Raw genomic sequence first — 19523 nt, 5'->3', positions numbered from 1 at the left:
CAATAAGGTCGAAAAATTTATTTACTCTATTATCTTTTTTTTTATAAACTGTTACATTTAAGTATTAAGAAATTCTACTCTACATTCTAATGATGTTAATTTGGCAAAAATTTTTAATTCTAATGTTACACTTTAAGTCTTTATAAATTTTTAAACAGAGTTAGACCATATATGGAATTTTTTCCGGTAGTATTTTTTTGTAAATTCTGACAAAATGCTTATTAGTAATGTTGTTTTAGTTATAGACAGTTTTAAGAACTAGCTTTCTTTCGTTATATCATTAAATATTTAGACGTTCTTTGTCTATCTTATAGAATATTTTACTAGAAAATGGTACTAGTGTGCAACTTCCAAGTTAAACAAAATAATAAACTTTGTGTTCTTTACTTTTAGTTAAAAAATTTATTAATTTTCAGAGGATTATTTTTGTTTGTGTTATTTATAAACTAAAAAGTGTGTAGCTTGGATACAGTTCAGTAAAACGTTTATAAGTTTCCTTAAAAGCTGAAAATTTTGTCGTAAAGAATTTTTTTTAAAAATATCAAACGACCAGATATTATGTGAGCAATGTTTAAATTTGGCCCGTCGACTTCAGAACCACTGAGATCCAGAAAACCTTCTAAAACTCCTGATTTTGTGGTGGAGGAGCAAGCTTGGCGCAATAACAACTTGAGCGCCCCTAACAATAACGAAGGGACCCATTCCAACTTGAAAGTGCCCAAAATTCAGGTGTCACATGAAAAATGCGAGGAAAAAAGAAGAAAAAGGATTAAAAGTTTTTCGGTTAAAAAATTAGGCGGGGCCCTGACTCGGAGCCTGCTAGGGTGAGTTTAAAAGAATTAACAGCAGTAAATTAAATGCACTTGAATCTGAAAATGTTCAATTTTTTATTTTTCAATCGTAAGTTTGATAAAATCGTTTTGAAAATAAAAAAACGTGCAAAGTCGTAAAAAATGACGATAACTTTTTTTTTGATTACTTTTCGGAACTGCTATCACAAAAATAACTGATTATTGGCATTGCTGGCACGCGGCAAGCGACAATAATGAGCAAATGTATAAATTACGATGACGTCACCAGCTTCTCCCCGCATTCTCACCACAAGCTGCTCTCGCGCTCTGCATGTTGCCACTAGCAACGGTAGCTAGCAGCAACCAGCCTTGCAGCGCGCTATATCAGCGGACCGACGTCGCCGAATCCTTGATTAGCTCATCGCAGCGCGCAGTGTTACGAGCTTGTGAGGTGTTGGTGACGTCACAAAATGATCGGAAGCAGCGTGTCGTTCGACGTGGGCGCGTGCGAAAGGTACGGGGACGACCGGGTCCGCGACTACTTCAGGTTCGTTGTCAGCGTTTTGTTTGTTTTTGTTTGAGGAAGGAAGTTATTAATATTAATTTGCTCGCTGGCCGCTAATGGCCAGCGTGACCTCTTGCTGGCAATAAAGCAGTGATATGAATTACCGAGCTGACCCAATCTGGCAGCAGGCTGTTTGTTGAGATTACATTAAAATTACATTAGTAATTTTGTTTTGTGTTAATTTATTTTTTGTAAAACTACAGACTTGTGCATACCACTACTTGGTTTTATGTTTGTTTTAAAGCTAACTACCGTTAGTAAATTAACTACCGGAATAATATTTTAAACACATGTTTATTGTCAGATGTTTCAAAATAATTACTAAACTTAGGAATAAAATATTTTAATTTTAGCGTTATTAAAAATAAACAAAGTATTTCATCTTAGAAAAACTATTCTAGTCAATATAAGTCACATTTTTTAAAGTTTTCAAATAGCTAAATGTTAAAAAAGTTAAAGGTTGGCTTAACCACTGTTAATCCTTTAATTTTCTTAAGTCTAAAAACACACTTTGTTAATTAATTTTTTCTTCTCAGCACTCAAAGTTCAAAGTTTTGGCAACTGTACGTTTAAAGCATGACAAAAATTTAAGTATTCAATATTGTGATTGAAAAGCCTATACCTTACCTGTTACGAAAACATTTTAAAAAACTTAACTATCAAGTCCAACATACATTATTTATTTTTAAGCATCTACGTTGCCTCATTCTAAAAATAAAAATAAAAATTTGTTTTTCCGGTTTGTATGTCATACAATTAAAATCCAAGAAGTAATAAATGTATTTTTTAAACTTTTTTTTCTAGGACAAAGTATATTTGAAAACAATAGTCTTGTCTGCAAACTGCAAAACTTTCAAAGTATGCCATGTTAAAACATCAAAGCTAATTAGATATTTCAGTATGTATTAACAATACTTTTCGTTTTTCACATCTACTTAAAACATTATTTTTTTCTTATGAACTTAAATTAAGTATGTTTTTAACTAGTTCTTTTTTAAATGTTACTACAAAAGCCATAGAGAGCTAAGCTTTATTAATAAAATTTTAATTTGCCACTTTAAATAAAACTTATGAATTTTTCTTATTTTACTTATTTATCCGAAGTCTGTTTTACTGTGACAAAAAAATATTAGTTTATAGCTTTTTGATTTAAAAATATTTTGAATCATATTTATACTTTTTTTAATAAAAACATATGCTTATACACAATGTATACACAAACCTAACAGAATCTTTTTAAACCTTCAGATCAACAAGTCTTTTTACACTTGAATATATTTTTTCTTGTTTAATTTTTGACACAATAAAGATAAATCTTCGTTGCGATAATAATAGAAAAGAAAAAAAGCTAGTGTAGGCGTTTTGTTTTTATTTTATAGACAATTTTTTTTTTGATTTTTGTTTTTTTTTTATTGAAATAGTATTAACTTTTTTTTTCATTAGTTTTTAAGGATTTTATACTGATGATTATTTGATTTTTAATTTGAAAAAGACTATAATTTAATATTATAGAAAACGAAAAGAAAAACTTTAATGAGATATATAAGCAAATCTATAGTATAAAGCTTTACAATAACGACGCATGTAATTAGTTTTTGTTGTCATTTTCTTTATTTTCTCAAAACAGAACTTTTTAATTTAAATATCAGCATATTTTTCATTCATCGACATTTTTTAATTACTTTGTTTTAAATTTGCGGTTACTTTATTTACAGCTTTTAGCCTACATATTCTCTCATAAGCAATCAAATAAAATAGACCATATAAACGTTTTCCGTTTAAAAATTTTTTATTTATTTTTCAGAGATATATTATATCATAAACCTGCTGAATACGTTTGCATTTATATAAGTTAAGTTATTTTTAGTTTAGTACATGTAGAGTACAGTTCTTTTTTTATAATTTTTACTGTTTAGATTTTTTAAACTAAAAGAGCTATCAACTACTTTTGATATGAAGACAACTGTTCGACTCAACTTTTTTGTACATGAAAAAAAAAATTAAACTTGTTTATTTCAGCACAAATTCCAATTTAATATGATGTACTTATTGATACTTTTTAAACAAACATGTTGATCAATTATTACTAAACTATAAAATAAATAAACAACAAAACAAATATGTTAGCAAAACTGTTCAGTGTAGCAACTTGGCTTTTGTCTTTTCAAATAAGTAGTAGTAATAGTTGATTGATTTTAGTTTTTGCTGCGAATCAATATGAATAAAAATTAAATCCAGGTCACTTTGCAGTCACGATGGCGTTTAAAACCGTTTTTAATCATCTTCGAAATTTTACACATAAACAATTATAATTATTATTCATTAGTTCTCAAAATCAGTTTTGTAATTAGTAGTAATTACTACGTCATTTATATTAAGTGAGTTGTTAAGCTTTGATACTGTAAACTAGAAATATGATTTTTTTGTTTTATAATAGTATACAGTGGTTAAGTAGCACCTCTGACTTGTATAATTTAGGACTGCCTACAAAATAAAACTCAAATGTTTTGTAATTATAAAATAAATATAAGTGTTTATCAAAATTGTTAATGGCCTCTTGAATAATATTATAGACTTGTGTTTACTAATGTTTTAATTTTTATAAAAGTCAATATCCTATGAAAAAAAAATTATATTTAAATTTTTAAGTTTAGTTTTTTAACTTTATATATATACATTAAACTTGATATTAAAATTTTTATTTTCTAATAAAAAAACTTAACTTTTATTTCATTTTACAAGTAGATGAGTAAAATATGTTTTTTACGAATATTTTTTTAAATATTAATACCTAATCTTGAAAACATCCTTTTAAAGATGCATTTATATAAACTTATAACTTGTTTGATCCGAAAAAAAATATTTAGGCGTAAAAATTCTACAAACACTCAAAAAAACATTAAGTTTTAAAAAACAACTTTAGCCCTTAAATTTGAAAAGAAATTTGCATTTTATCTTAACAAATGAAAAGGAAATCAATTAGAAGGTAAACCAACCCATTTTTTTATTATCAAAAACTAAATGTTGTATAATAAAAATTAATGTAATAAAAACCTTGCAATAAAACAAACAAAAAACACAGGGACAAAAGAATGAGCAAGCCCGTTGCGTTCGCGGGGAATTTCGGCGACGACATCCGCCTCAACACCGCTTCCGCCACGGGGAGTTTCCCCTCATCCAACGACAAACCGGCCAATCAGCTGGTGGAACCGCTGAAGCGTGTAAAGCTCAACGTTGGCGGAGTCGTGCACGAGGTGAGTTTTTTTTGTTCTTTTAATTAGAAAATATTACTTATCAGCTTTAGACTGAGAGCTTGCTTTCGGTGATTAAATCACTGGCTGATTTTCATTACCTAATTACTTTGAAACAACTGCAAGAAAACTTTTTATTAGACTAGATAGCGCATGTTATCAGCCGAGCATGCTTTTTCCTGCTGCTTCGTTACACCAGGATTTAGTGGAAAGTCAAAAAACTTTGCCGAGCCTTCTGCGCTGTCTGGCACGAAACCTGCCTGCTGATTTTCCACTTTTCGCTAACTCTGATGGCAAACCGTCAACGATGCAGCGAAACTGAGACGCGTTTTGAGTTGAATGCAGGTCACGTGACTAATCAGCATCGATCGTGCTGCGTTGGAAGCCGACCAACGATCGAGACCATTCCAACACTGCTGGTACAGTTACGCTTTAGGGTATTTTTGTTGCTGAGAACTGTTGAATAATACTCTTTGGAAGTTTTGGTCTGCACAGTGCTTCTTTTTGAAAGGAATTTTTCTCTATATATATACTCTACTTAAGATAACTTTTAAACTAAAGAATTTTTGAGCAAACTTGGTTGTAGACCATCGTACTATTAAGTTGCTTAATTATTAAAAAATAAATTTATACGTCAAGTTTACATAACTTATCAGCAAAGAATAAATATTTTTATTATGAGTTAAAGTGTTTTTTTTCTAATTCTTGCTAGATAATGACAACAAAAGCTTTTAAGCGTAAGTGCATATAAAAGTTTAATAAATGCTTTAAAAACCACTTACATAAACTCATATATTGTTTTAAGTAATAAACAAATAATGCATTTTAATGTTTTACTACTTTGTTGACAGTAAATGTTTTTCATCCGACTTGACAAGTTGATCAATATAGATCAAAAATGCCTGCTAAAATTATATAAGTAGTCTCTACTTGTGTTATCGATTCATCGTTTGTATTGTATGCATACAAATTCAAGTAAAATTCTTACAACACGTGTTTTAAGCATACAGATAAATTGTTATTCATTTTAAATAAACATCAGAAAAATAATGACTTGATAACAAAACATTGCAAAGTTTAATTTTGATCGTATTTTTATTTAAATAAAGCTACAACTGTTTGCCGGTTATAAAAAAACAAAAAAAATCTAAGCTTAAATATTATAAGCTTGAAATTTATAAGCCTGTTTTTTAATCTAGTTAACCCTGAAGTTTAAAAACAGTTCTTTTATCACCACTTTTCATTTACGCGACCGACCATCAAAACAACACACAAACAGCAGAGTAGCCTCATCGCATTGCATTGACTTCATAGTTGGCCGGCCGAGCTCAAGATCATGTAGCGACATCGATTCTTACAAACTTCATGCTTCGTACGAGAACCCGCGCCATATGCCTCAGTTTCCCCGCTGCAAACAAACTGTTCCCTTTCCTTCTTATGCAATCTTCTAACTTTCCGCTCTGTGTGTGCCAATTAGCTTGCAAAGGGCGCGCTAATTAAAGGGCTTAATTGGGCCGCTCGCGCAACCGAATCAAGCGCGTTCGCTCGCAGTTTAAGGTTGTTTTTTTACAAGTTCAAACTTTAAAGTCGACTTGCTGCCGTGAAATTCCGCCCACTGAGCGATGTAAATGTCAAAACACTCTAATGAATGGAGAGGCCGCAGAAGTTTGCTAACCGAAATGAGTTATTGATCCTCTGTGTGTGTGTGTGTGCGTTTTGTAAAAGCATTTCTTCTGCATAAAGTCGCAAAGGTAGAAGTTTGAAATCATCTCTGCACGGGAGTCACGCGAAGTTCTGCTCTGGCTTTTTTAATTGCTTTTTAAGAAGCTTATTAAGGCTAATTCTGACTGTTTAGAGATTATGTTCGAAATTGTTTTGCCCAATTAAAGTCCGCGCGTCGGCTTAATCGCTTTAATTATTTTTTAATGAGATGAACGTTGGATTTAGCGACTGTTTGATTTTTTTTACAATCGTTACAAAAGTGATTACGAAAATAAGTTTACAAATAAACATAAAACCTCTCATAAAGATTTATAACAAGCTCAGTACAGGCTAGAGAGTCGATTTGATTTAAGAATATTTTAAAATAGAATAACAGCTAATATTTTTTTATTTAGACTCTATTGCCTTATTGTTTTACGTTTAAACAAAACAAAATTTACAAGCAAACAGTTTTTATTGGTCTGTATATTTAATCCCTGATTTCATAAAAACCTCTGTCATCAATTTGCTTAACTCAATATACTTTAAACTTTAAATGTTGACTTTTCAAGCAAGATAAGAACACTTAACTACATTTACTGTTAAAAACTACATTTATATACAAATATAAATGAAGATAAATGCATAAATATAATTAAACAAAAAAGTACGATGGATGACTAGCTTATACTAAAATAAAAACCAAATTAACTCCTAGAGCCTTTAAAAGTGTATATATACTACTATTTTTCAATTTCAAATATTACCAGGTGCGATGGATGACACTTGACAGGATGCCCATGACGAGGTTGGGACAGTTGCAGAGGTGCAAGACCAGGAAGGAGTTGCTGCAACTATGCGACGACTTCAACCTGGAAACCAACGAGTTCTTCTTCGACCGGCACCCCCACGCATTCGCCCCAATACTCAACTTTTACAGGTGATTTTTCAACCTGTTTACTTTTTTCAAACTTGACGACAGACTTTCCTAAAGAACTTCAGTATTTTTGTCAATTCTTTTGATAAGTAAAACATAGTCTTACTAAAATTTTAATCGAGTAAACAAATTTTACAGATATTATTTTACTTTTGACTGCTTTGTTTGATAAACTAGGCAACAGGGTTTTCCAAAAACTTCTTTAACTTTATTAATAATTTGATAAACTTTTACAAAAAGCTTGTAAAATGTAAGAAGTTTTATTAACAAACTATTTTTAATGTGAACTTATTTGATACAACTATCACAAAGTGTACTGAATTTGTGAACTAATTTGATAAGTCTTAATTTAAAAAGTGTTTTCACATTAAACATATTTTTATATTTAATCTGTGAAACTAGATTTTAGTAACTATTCATAAATAAAAAAACACTAATAACTTCTAAAAGTTTGTTGGTGGTGTTTTCTAAGTGAAACAAAAAAAGAACATTAAAGAACAAGTAATTAAAATTACTACAAAAAGCTAAACATTTGAATATTATTTCATAATAATATTCTATTAACAGCAATAGTATATTATTTTTTCAATTATATTTAAAAGTTTTAGTAGTTGTGTGAACTATTTTTTTTTAGTTTAAAACTTACATTTAAAAAATAGAAGTAAAAGTATATGAATATAAAATACAGAAATTAAGAAATTAATAGTTAATTAATTATTGTAAACTTATAATTAAATTAATATTTTTAGAACTCTTACATATCAACAAGCGCTTATACCGAAATACCAAATGTTTACAGAGATTAAATTGTACTGCCTATATGACGTAACAATAAGGCAAAACGTCATCCGTGGTATTAATACTAAGCCGGCTTAATGACCTACACCTACACGCTCGACAGTCTTTTGCGTAGGGTTACGTCGGATGTATTTTCAACTTGTTAAGCGACGCAACTCGTAACTGTTTGTTTTGTACCGACGTGAAGGTCCCTTGCGAGCAAGGTCCTATGTATAGTAAAAGAGCAATGCAAAAGTGTCATTTGAAGCTGCTTTTTCTTCTCAAGCTGCATATTAGTTTAATACGCAACATAAGAAGAGAAAATTTACACCCGTTTTTTGGCAAGCCGAAGTTAATTAATTAAGCTCACTCTGCATAACACTCTGTTTAGCGAGCGTCTTAGTTTGTATAGCAAACAGGCTGCAACGAATTTCGAGTTTGTCAAGCAAAGCAACCGTTTGTGCACTGAAAACAAACTTTTCTAGATAATATCATTTTTCGTCTTTTCGTCTGCTCTTTACAAAGCTTTAAATTTTTCACGCATACATTTATTTTAAAAGTAACCTCGTAGGACGGGAAAGCTGCACATGCCAGAGGAATTGTGCGCCATCGCTTTCAGCACTGAGCTTAATTATTGGGGGATCGAAGACATATATATAGAAACCTGCTGTCAAGGTGAGCTTGTTTTTTTGTTTTAATCTAAGTGTTAAGTTTTTTAGACTATTATGATAAGTAGATAGTAAAGTATCTACAGTTGAGAAGTTCTCATTTTAATAAAACACGTTGTTCGTTTAAGATTTTACTGCAAAAAAAACGTTTAAAAGATTTTGTTGCAATTAAATCATTATCTGCGCGTCAGAATATTCAAAATTTGCGTTTCCAGTAAACAAAGGTAAACGCCCAGCTCAGAAAAACAAACGAGTCGAAAAAGGGGGCTTTAGGCTGAAAAAAACAGCTAAATCTCGGGCTTATTACAAAAGTGCATTATGCTGGTTAACCGCAAACAGCAAAAAAGGTAAAGTTGCAAAGAATTGACGGGAGAAGAATAACGCGTATATGAATAATTAAAAGGACGAAATTGCTTTCAACTTGAGTTCTTTTCATCTCTGCCCTTTTTGTTGTCTGCACGCTCGCACGAACGTATATGAAATATTCTTTTGTTAAACATTTTGCTCCTGAGTTATATTAAAACTTTCTTGTATGTTAAACAGGAAGGTACCACCAACGCAAGGACCAACTGCTCGACGAGCAAAAGTTAGTTTCACTTGGTTTTTACAAAACTCGCCTCATTTTGTTACAGCAAGTTTTTCAACAAAGCCACTGGAAAAAAAAAAAACTTTTGTCCAGTCTACTACTTGACTCTGTTTTACTTAATTTTTTTTTTTTGTGAAAAGCATTTCCACTTTGTCGCAGAAGAGAAACGGACGCGTTGAGAGAGCAGCAGGGAGACGACTTCAGAGGGATGTACTTCGCCAAAACGAGGAAAATGATCTGGGACTTGATGGAGAAGCCTTCGTCGTCGAAAGCTGCTAAAGTTTGTTTTTTTAACAAAACGTTACTGCACATAAAAGATAATTTTTACCAAGTGCTTGCTTTTTACACTTTCATGTTAAAGTTTATATAATAAAAAACTTAAAATAACGTTTCGAATTAAGTATTATATTAAGGATAGAAAGTAAAACATAACAATTTGCAGATAATAGCCATTATATCGATCCTTTTCATCGTTCTGTCAACTGTTGCACTGACTCTTAATACAATGAAAGAGTTTGCAGGTGAAATAAACTTGTTATTTATTATTAAAAAGCTTATTATTGTTGTTTTTATAGTTTTGTAGTTCCAACTTGATCAGTTTTGAAAATAAAAATTTTTGTCCAACTAGTTTTACATATACAATTAGTTAAGCTGATATATTTTTGCAATTATATATTTTTACTTTATCTTTTAACATTGCTTACTTGTTTTATTGTTTTATTTGAAGAACGTTATTAATTTTTCTAGTCAAAATAGCAGTTGTATGACATCATGCTTAATTAGTTAGCTTAAACAGTTGAAGAAAGCAGTTAAAAAGAATAATATAATTTACACAACGGTTTTTCTCACTTTCAAATAAAATTTTAGTAAGGTTTGTAACAAAAAAAAAATCTGCTAATCTACTGGCGAAATCTCTATCACCACGACACAAAATACTCTAGTAACATTCAAAAAAAAAGGTGCAAAGTAATTCTTATGATAAATTCGCGTTGTGATGTTTACAGAGTCAGACATTTTTCTTAATAAGTTTATCGATTTTTTCTGTCTTGCCATTTGCTTGAGTAACGGATTTCTGGTAGAATTAACTTTTGCTTATTTTTGTAAGATCATCCGTTCGAAATTACTGCGTATTACTTACAACTCCATGATTTGTAGCGTAAATTGGCACTATGAACACTTTTTAATCAGCAACGCAGCTAATAAAATTAACCTTGTAACTTTCATTGATTTTTTCAAAAAAATTGTTAGGACTAAACTATCAATGACTGCGATGATAGTTTACGATTTCAATTCAAAATAAGTGCTAGTAAGGTATTTAAACTTTGGTTATAGTAAACTAAAATAAATTAATAAAGTATGGGATGTTTTTCAAGAACCGGACAAGGCTAACCGGCAAAACTTTTTTATTTCATTAAACTTAAGCAAGTAGTGAGTTTAAGCTAAAGTTTTTACAAATTAAGAAAATATGCAAAATGCTTTTATTACGTCAGAACCTGACAAGGACAATCCTCATTTGGTGCACGTGGAGGGGGTGTGCATCGCCTGGTTCACCATGGAGTACGTCCTCCGGCTCGCCTCCTCACCCAACAGATGGAAATTTTTCAAGGGACCACTTAATATAATCGATCTGCTAGGTTTAAATGTTGTTTTGATTCTTCTTAAAGTAAGTTGTGTTAACAGTTTAAGCTTTAGAATTTTTTTTATTTTTTTTAGCACCTTTACATAAAGTTTGGGCTAAACAATCAAAATATTTTTAGCTAAGTTTTCTAAATGTTTACTGCTTTTTCAATAGAAAAATTAAGATTATAAACAAAACCTTTTTATAATTTTAGTGTTTAAAATTAATAATTTTATACTTACAGCCGTCAAAATTAAAAAGTTTAGCGCATATGACTTTATAATTAGTCAATTAACAGTTTGTTCACGAATAAAATCTTTAATAAAAACCAAACCTGAGTCAAAAATAAAACATCGTTTGATTGCAGCGATTCTGCCGTACTACATCACCATGTTTCTCAACAAGGCCTACAAGGAGATCCTGCAGTTCGAGAATGTCAGGAGGGTGGTGCAAATTTTCAGGATTATGCGCATCATGCGCATCCTGAAGCTTGCCAGGCACTCCACCGGGCTCCAGTCGCTCGGGTTCACCCTGCAGAGGAGCTACAACGAATTGGGGCTTCTCATGCTCTTCCTCGCAATCGGCATCATCATGTTTTCAAGGTAAGAAATAGCAGAGCATGTTGATACGTCAGCCTAGTTTTATTGGTAGTTAAATTGGTTTATTATTGACAATTTGATTTCATACTAAAAAGTTCTTATTACAGTTTAAATTTTAGTGAAAAGAATTCATTTGAAAGCGAATAAAAAAGTTTTTGTTCTAAATTCATCGCCAAAGTACTACCCATTTGCAAAATAAATAATTATCTAAAACAACAACAGTTTTTACAAATTACAGTTACTTTGTGCAAAAGTGTGTAATATTTACCAAAAAATCATTTATCAAACCATTTATTTTAAATTACAACATGCTGCTATTTCTCTTGAAAACTAGGTTACTATTTTTCACCCGAAAGTGTAATAGACTAACAACTGAGAATTAAAGATGTCGCACAACACGAATTTAATTACAGTTATGACATCTAATTAAGCAATGTTTCGTTTGGAGTAGGAAAACAGCGCGACCTAATGACCGTCTTTTACAATTTTCTTTGAAGAATGCATGCTATGTAGATTATTTTTGAGGTCAACAAAATCATTAACTCGTTTTTTTAATGTTTAAGGAACGTTTTTTAACCTTTATAACAATTTAATTTGTCTGTATGTTTTTTTTTTCTATGTAAATTAATTATAACTAATTATAAGTTTTTGCTCTTTATAACATAGTTTTAATGTTGCAAATTTACGTTTTCAAGTAATCGTTTAATTTTTTTCGTACATTAATAGTAATAATGGTTTTGAAGTATATAAACTATTTTAAGTAGTTAAACTAGTTGTAATTTAACCAACAACTAGTTGTAAAATAACAAAATTTTATACACCAGTAATGAGCTAGATATAAACTTTTTTTAATACTTTCAAGTATCAAAGTTATTTTGCGTAGAATTTCAAAAATCCATGCCCTATATAAACTAGCTATTAAAAACATTTTTCATAAATTTACATTCATTCAAAGCTTTTTGAAATAAGCTTAAAATACAAGTATTTTCTGTACAAGACGCTGCTTTAGCCTTTGCAATTAAAAATTGATGAGCCTTTCATAAAAGCTTTGTTGAAGTTAAAAAACAACTTTTTCGGGTTTTAAAAACTTTAACTAATCCTTTGAGCGGTTTTACTAGAAAAAATTGTGTTTGTTTAAGAAGAAGGCTTTTAATTTAGAAGTAAATTAAGTAAAACAGATTATCGCAGGTTTTTTTGATTTAACTAGACGTAAAATTTATTAATCTACACACTTAGAGTTTTTGCATAAACCTTTAATTCATTCTTGTATAGAAACCTAATGCACCAGCAATTTTAGAATTAAATTTAATTTTTTAAACGTTGAAGAAAAACTAGAACAATAAACACACATTTTCAATGTATCAAACAAATACTAAAGTGATATTAATATTTTGTTTACTATAAAGTAAATGTATTTAACTTTATTGAAAATAATTACATGAAATGAAATTAAAGTTTTCAAAACCTTTCAATTCTCTAAAAATTTTTTTGTTCACAAAATAAAAAAGACTCAACCACATTTATTTTTCATCTCATCTTTGTTCCGTTGATTTTAGAAATTTGTAAACATTTAAACACCAAAGTAAACTTTTGTACACAAAGTAAAAACTAGTTATTTTAAAGGAAACTATTTTTTTCAAATGTTTTACTATTTTTTATCAACGAAAAATACATTCAAACTTGTTAAAAAATTAAAAACATAGAATAAAATAAGGAAGGATATAATGTATAAGTACTGTGAAAATATTTTCATTCTAGTTTGCTTTTCTAAACAAAGAAAACAATCAGTAAATAAGTTACTGCTCACACTTTAAGGAAAACTATTCTAAAAAATTTAATGTTTTAATTTGTTATTTGTCGCTTTGTTACATTAAGTAAAGGTTCTTTTTTATTCCTTTTTTTTTAAAGTATGCATGCAAGTATACAAACTAGTGATATCAATCAAAAACAAATCTGTTTATAATTATTATACTAAGTAGTTGTTCATTCAATGAAGCTTCCTGATCATGTTTCAGCTTGAAATGAACGTCATTTAAACAGGAAACTCATGTTATGCTTATAAGACAAGCATGAAAACCAGCTTTATGTCTAACATAATCCACCAAGGAAAGCGTAAATTAATTTAGGAAGATCAATTACACTAATAAATGTTTCAGTATGACACATAGATATTAATCTGATATAATAGTATGTAATTCACAGGACGTTGTTTTGCAAGTTCATCTGGTTATAAATGCGTTTTACATGCAAGTATTTGTTTGTCTTAAAACTTGTTAGTGTATTTTAATAAAATGTTTAATTTTTATATTATTTAAACTAACAGTTTAGCTTTTTTTGCTGAAAAGAATGAAGATAAGACCAAGTTCACTTCCATACCAGCTTCTTTTTGGTGGGCGACTATTACTATGACAACTGTTGGATACGGAGACGTAGTACCCACTACATTAGTAGGTGGGTTTTGTGTATTACATCTGTAGAAAACACTAATAAGTATTTTGCTAATAAAATTTTCAAAGAAAAGTTTTATTTTAGAAAATACTGAATATAAATGATATGAGGTAAACTAACTAGGTTGATTTTTAAAATCGGATGTGTTTAACAAGATTTTTTATTTAAGGTTTTAAATATCTTATACATGTAAATTACAACAAAGCTAGTTCTTTAAAAAAATATTTAATTATTCATTTGTTACAACACCTATAGTCACATATAAATACAGTACAACTAAAACTGTTATAACAAACAGATTTTAGTAAAATGACCAGATTCACTACACAAAACAATAAACCTATTCTTTTAAGTAGTTTGGAGTTTTATAAACAAAACAAAAAAAAAATAATTCTCAGTAAAACATAACAAAATACAGCAGTGAACTTATATACCGCACAGTAAAACACAAAAAACATTAATAGAAGCACAATTCCAGTCTAACTTAATGCCGAAACTAAAACCTGACGGTTGAAACATTATGACGTCACAGGCAAACTTGTCGGCGCAATTTGCTGCATCAGCGGGGTGCTGATGATCGCGCTGCCCATCCCGATCATCGTGAACAACTTCAGCGAGTTTTACAAGGAGCAGCGCAGGCAGGAGAAATCCATGAAAAGAAAAGAGGCGTTGGAGTCGGCGAAGCGAAACGGCAGCATCGTGATGATGAACATTAGGGACGAGTATGCCAAGGTGAGGTACTTTTGAGTATATGTTTGGAGGTTTACTTGTACCAAGTAAAACACTTTAGAAAAAATTTCCAATAATAAAACGGAGGCTAAGCTAACTAAATACTTATCGTATGTATAAGCACAAAAGGTAGTATTAAAACAAACTAAACTTTATATAAACGCATGACAATTGTCCTACGCTAAAAAAGTAACACAGTTTTAGAGTTTGGTTTTTATTTTACTTATGTCATGTTATTTTTTTGAGGAATATGAGTATTCTTTGCATATAGTATTTGTAAACTTGAGCGACCTAACAGGCTTTACACTCCGACCTTCCAAAGATAACCCCGTTTCCTGTGCCGCCCCCTCAAATAACAAACGGGTGAGTTGATTGTAAATTGTTTTTGTTAAGTGTGTGAAAGCAACTTCAAACTTTAACACATCGCTCATTGTTTACTAGCTCTTTCCAATTAAGTGTTTAAAAATTGATGTTACAAGCAATTATTCAATTAAAGAAAGGTTTTAAAATTAGCTATTTTAAGTACAAGAATATTTTTAGAACTAGACCTTGCTTACCATAAGATTCTAATTTAAACAAATATTTCTAAGTTATTAAAAGATTTTCTTAGCTCTAAACCAATATACTTTATTTCGAATGTTTAATAAAAGTTTATATTTTGTAAGCATCAGTTTAAATTGATACAAATGTAAAAACCCAAAAAAAATAATTATTTTCATTCAATTTTGTATAAACTTATTTTGTTTAGTTATGAAAACTTTATGGCTTAAAATTTTTCATTGTCAATTCTGTTGTAATACGTTATTACTTAAGTCAGTTTTATTTTGTTTCATTGAATCAATACTTGTTTATTATTTTGATAATCTGTGTTTATTAGTAAAAAAAGTACTACAATTTTTTTATAAAATTAAATTAACATACTCTTGATTGTTCGAGACAAAAACATAACCGTTCCTAAGTTGTATTTTAAACAGCTATTGTGTTTTCAATCAACTATTTCGTTATACCGCGTTTGTTTTTGCCAACATACCAGAAAATAAAATATCTGAACAAGTGTATTTGTTCTTGTTTAACAAGCTTGCTGTTTTTGATTTAAAATGTGTTTCTACCAACAGTGACGAAAGTTCAGTCAAGTCGCCTAGGTCCGGAAAGAGCGAGCAAAGTGACGTCACAACCAAAACTACGTCATCAAACGGATTTTACTCGGAACTGCCTCCGCCTCCGTCATCGATGACTGCCATTGCCGAGGCGAACAAAAACTCAAACAACTCAAGTTAATATTGTATAAGACTCCTAAGCTATTTTTATGTTACTGTAGTCATAACTGTTAGCTTACAACAAGTTTTACCCAACACTGTTGACCTAAGCTTTTGAAAATTACTTTTTACTAATGATAATGTTTAAGTGTTCAGACTTCGCAAAAGAATAGTAGACGACCATTTAAAAATTTATTCCAATGAATGCAAATCTTTACTCATTGTAATACAAGCTCACCGCTTTGAAAAAAGTTACCAACCTTTCTCAGGTGAAGAAGTCCTGTTCAAGAACTCGGTGACGTCACACCTGATAGCCAACAGCCGCGACGACGTCATGCTCATCAAGCTGCAGCGGAAGCCGTCGCTGGCTTCCATCTGCGGCGAGCCGGCCACGACCTACTGCTCCACCTCGCTTGTCACTTCGTCGCGGAGCCAGCAGCCAACCAGCAACCAGCTTTTCACCGTCACGCACGACTACGCCTCGCCCAGCGTCCAGCGTCGCAGCTTCTTTCTCTCCCCGGTCCAGCAACGAGGGGCTTCGCCGTCGTCTTCGAGGGGGAAGTACGACAGCGGGTACGAGCTGATCAGCATCGCGAGCGCGCCACCCCACGGCAACTACGACGAGATGGAGAAGGGGCGCGGCGGGGAGGTTGCGAAGGAGGTGAGTGACGACCAGCAGCAGTGCAAGCAGTCGGGATCCGTCGACTCCTTCCTCAGCCTGGAGACCGACACGGCTTTTGACGAGTCTCTTTTTTCCTCAAGTAAATTTTTTTTCGTTTTTTTTTTTGAAATATCCTGTTTTTGACTTTTTTTTTTTCAGATGCCGAGCTTCCTCTTACGAATCCGGCCTTTCTCGGCACAAACACAGAAAACAGCTCGAAGCGTAGATGCAAAAGTAAACCTCGCAAAAAAAGCATAAAAGTTCTTCAAGGTGCGAACAAACCGAACAAAAGGTCGGCAAACCGCGTCGCTCCGCAAGAAATTCCCAGCATAAAAATAAGCGAAACGACAGACCTCAGTAAAGACTCTGCAAGCCCGGACGACTCCAAAGTCCGACGGCGCAAAGCCGCGAGAGACGACGGCAGCAAGACCTCAGCCAGCCAGCATTCGAGCATATTCAACATCGACAAAGAAATAGACGACACGCGAGGAAGCGTTGAAACTGACCGCGTGTCGAGCAAAGCGGAATCACCGGTAGGTAGCGCCGCCGAGCTGCGACGAAGTGGTTGAAAACACGACTGCGATTGGCTGAAAGCTGCAGCGACTCGAGTTGGATAATTTGGCGCGAATCGGAGCGAAACTAGATTGTTTTTTGCCGCGCCGCAGGAATGTTTTTGTTGCACGAAAAAAAATCGTTGTTTTTTTGGTTGTTGTTTAAAATGAGTTGCCCTTATCTCTTTCATTGTTATTAGAACTGGATAAGTAAATTTTGCAAGCTTGCGCTCTTTTTTCAAAGCTTTAACGTTTTTTTTTTTTTTTTTTTTAAGCAATGAAATCATAGTTATAAATACGTTTACCACATTTTTGCTATGAAAATAAATAGTAAAGTCCTGTTTTTTAGTATTTTTTATGACTGAAACTACAATAAAAGTGTTCTGTTTCAACTAGTTTGTTATAAAATCCTAATTGAATACATATAGATACTACATGAATGCACTGATTTTAGGCTGAAAACCAAAATCAAAAGAGAAAGATTTATTGCTATATCAAATTTAGCATACAATAGTCAATAGTTTCATGTTTTACAATTTATTTTTTTTCACAAGTTAATACGAAGCTTTAATATGAATTATAATATCTTCATAAAACACTAACTTGTTTAATCCTTTTTAGCTCAGAGTTACTGAACAAAAATATCTTTTAGACTAAAAAACAAAATACCGTTTTTGCAATTAACACCATTCTTAATAATTGAAACATAGCTATTCATTTATAAGGAAAAAGTTTTTATACAACAGATATCTTTAGAAAAATGAATATATATTCATAAAAATTAAGATCTCCACAAGTATGCATTCACCTAAAACTTTTAATTTTTAGGAACATTTTTGGTGAAAAAATAAGTCTATTAAAATTTTGAAAATATATCATTTTTGTAAGTGACTCCACTTTTTAGGTCATTTTAATAGACCTTTAATGAAGATATATAATATTTTTATTTACATGCCTTTTTATTATGTGGAATTCGTACTTATTAGAATTTTAAGTGAATAATCATTAGACTTATTTGTAAAACATAACATATTTAAAAGTGAATAACATACTCACAACAAAAAAACTTAGTTATGTCATCCACAAATGTTTTTATAATCTGTAAATTTCTAAATTATATTAATTTTCAGCTTAAAAGACGTTTTTTTTTTTTTTTGAAAGAAAACAATTAACTATACTTAGTTAAATCTAAAGTATACTAATAACTTTATCAATAGTGAGTTAGTCATAATTAATAGTTAGTTAGTTATTATTATAGTTATTATAGTTAATTCTTATAATATGATGAATACCTATTTACTTACTACAGGAACTATGCTGGCTTCATTTTTGTAAGAACACCAGTTTTGTTTTTTTTACCTTAATTAATAGTCAAGACTATTAGTGATAAAGTTGAAAGACCTTATCTATGTTGTTAATCTATTGAAGTTAAAATCGATCGTACTTTGACTTAATTATGCAAATAATTGAGCTACATTTTGTTACTAACGTTTTAACACACTTCACAGATTGTAAAACATACTTTGCTGTTTAAAAATAGTTTAAATGATAACAAATATTTGCCGAAACTTTGAGATATACATATAAAAAAGATGGAGAGATTCTAAATCTTAAAATAGCTTTAAACTAAGTTGAAAAAACAGATGGTACTTTCTTATTTTGTTTTATATACGAGCTATTGCATGCATATCAAATAACTTTTGAGAATATATTTTTTGTTGTTTTATTTAAACGTAATTTAAACTGCTCAATACTTTGTATACAAAGTACAACAAATTAAATTTTTGTAAAACATATCTAATCTATTGTTTGTTTTTTACAAAAATGTTTTTAAGAATAGGTAAACAGTTTGCAAAAAAACAACCTACCAAAAAGCTTATTAGCAAATTTTTAGTATAAGTTGTAAGCATCAAAATCTATATAATTTAATTTATAAGCTGTTAAATATTGCTACATTAGTTAGCTACTTAGTTTTATCAACATATATTTGTAGTAGTTTTGTTTTCATGACTTCTTTCATTTGATTAAGTCACTATGGTAAGCAACCGAATAACAAGGCTCAAAAAATTAATGATTTTGATTTTACCTTTACAAAAGTTTTAAATACCAAATCAAGATATAAATAATTATAACATTTTTAAAAATATAATTTTATTTTCTTAAAGTAGTATTTCATAAAAAAAAATTCTTTCCCTATAAAACCAAAAAATGCTTTAACCAAAAAAAGATTATGTAAATTGAAACTTAATAAATATCTTAAATCAGTATAAATAAGCTTTATGATGAGATTTGAATACTTAAAAAAAGTCTATTTTGCTTTTTTATAGCTTGAAAATATTTGCTAACGCATAAAAAAGACTTTCTATTCAAACTGCATTATTCTAT

At 30.6% G+C, this 19523-nt stretch overlaps 1 protein-coding gene across 2 annotated transcripts; it reads left to right on the top strand.

Moving 5' to 3' along the window:
* Positions 1-425: 425 nt before the first annotated feature.
* LOC145831555 (delayed-rectifier potassium channel regulatory subunit KCNS3-like) lies at positions 426-17530 on the top strand. Of its 2 annotated transcripts, none has more exons than XM_082938886.1 (15): positions 426-824; positions 4439-4610; positions 7079-7248; positions 8594-8697; positions 9234-9276; positions 9436-9556; positions 9719-9797; positions 10767-10910; positions 11262-11496; positions 13817-13944; positions 14474-14673; positions 14969-15033; positions 15786-15943; positions 16196-16687; positions 16747-17530. In XM_082938886.1, the coding sequence occupies exons 1-15, from the start codon at positions 568-570 to the stop codon at positions 17154-17156; spliced, it is 2778 nt and encodes a 925-aa protein (XP_082795012.1). In that variant the 5' UTR covers positions 426-567; the 3' UTR covers positions 17157-17530. The 2 variants fall into 2 exon arrangements, with proteins under 2 accessions (XP_082795012.1, XP_082795088.1); XM_082938962.1 differs by lacking the exon at positions 426-824 and adding an exon at positions 1205-1338.
* Positions 17531-19523: the final 1993 nt, after the last annotated feature.

The sequence above is a fragment of the Thalia democratica genome, chromosome 1 (genome assembly GCF_965202585.1).
Source record: "Thalia democratica chromosome 1, ktThaDemo2.hap1.1, whole genome shotgun sequence".
In the NCBI taxonomy this organism is placed as follows: domain Eukaryota; kingdom Metazoa; phylum Chordata; class Thaliacea; order Salpida; family Salpidae; genus Thalia; species Thalia democratica.
The sequence above is the reverse complement of the archived record's forward strand: the minus strand, read 5'-3'. Positions and strand labels throughout refer to the sequence as shown.

Coding starts and splice junctions, on each gene's coding strand:
- LOC145831555 (XM_082938886.1), top strand. CDS start 568: ATGTTTAAATTTGGCCCGTCGACTTCAGAACCACTGAGATCCAGAAAA. Junction 10,911..11,261: donor TAATATAATCGATCTGCTAG/GTTTAAATGTTG, acceptor GTTTGATTGCAG/CGATTCTGCCGTACTACATC. Junction 14,674..14,968: donor TTAGGGACGAGTATGCCAAG/GTGAGGTACTTT, acceptor GCGACCTAACAG/GCTTTACACTCCGACCTTCC.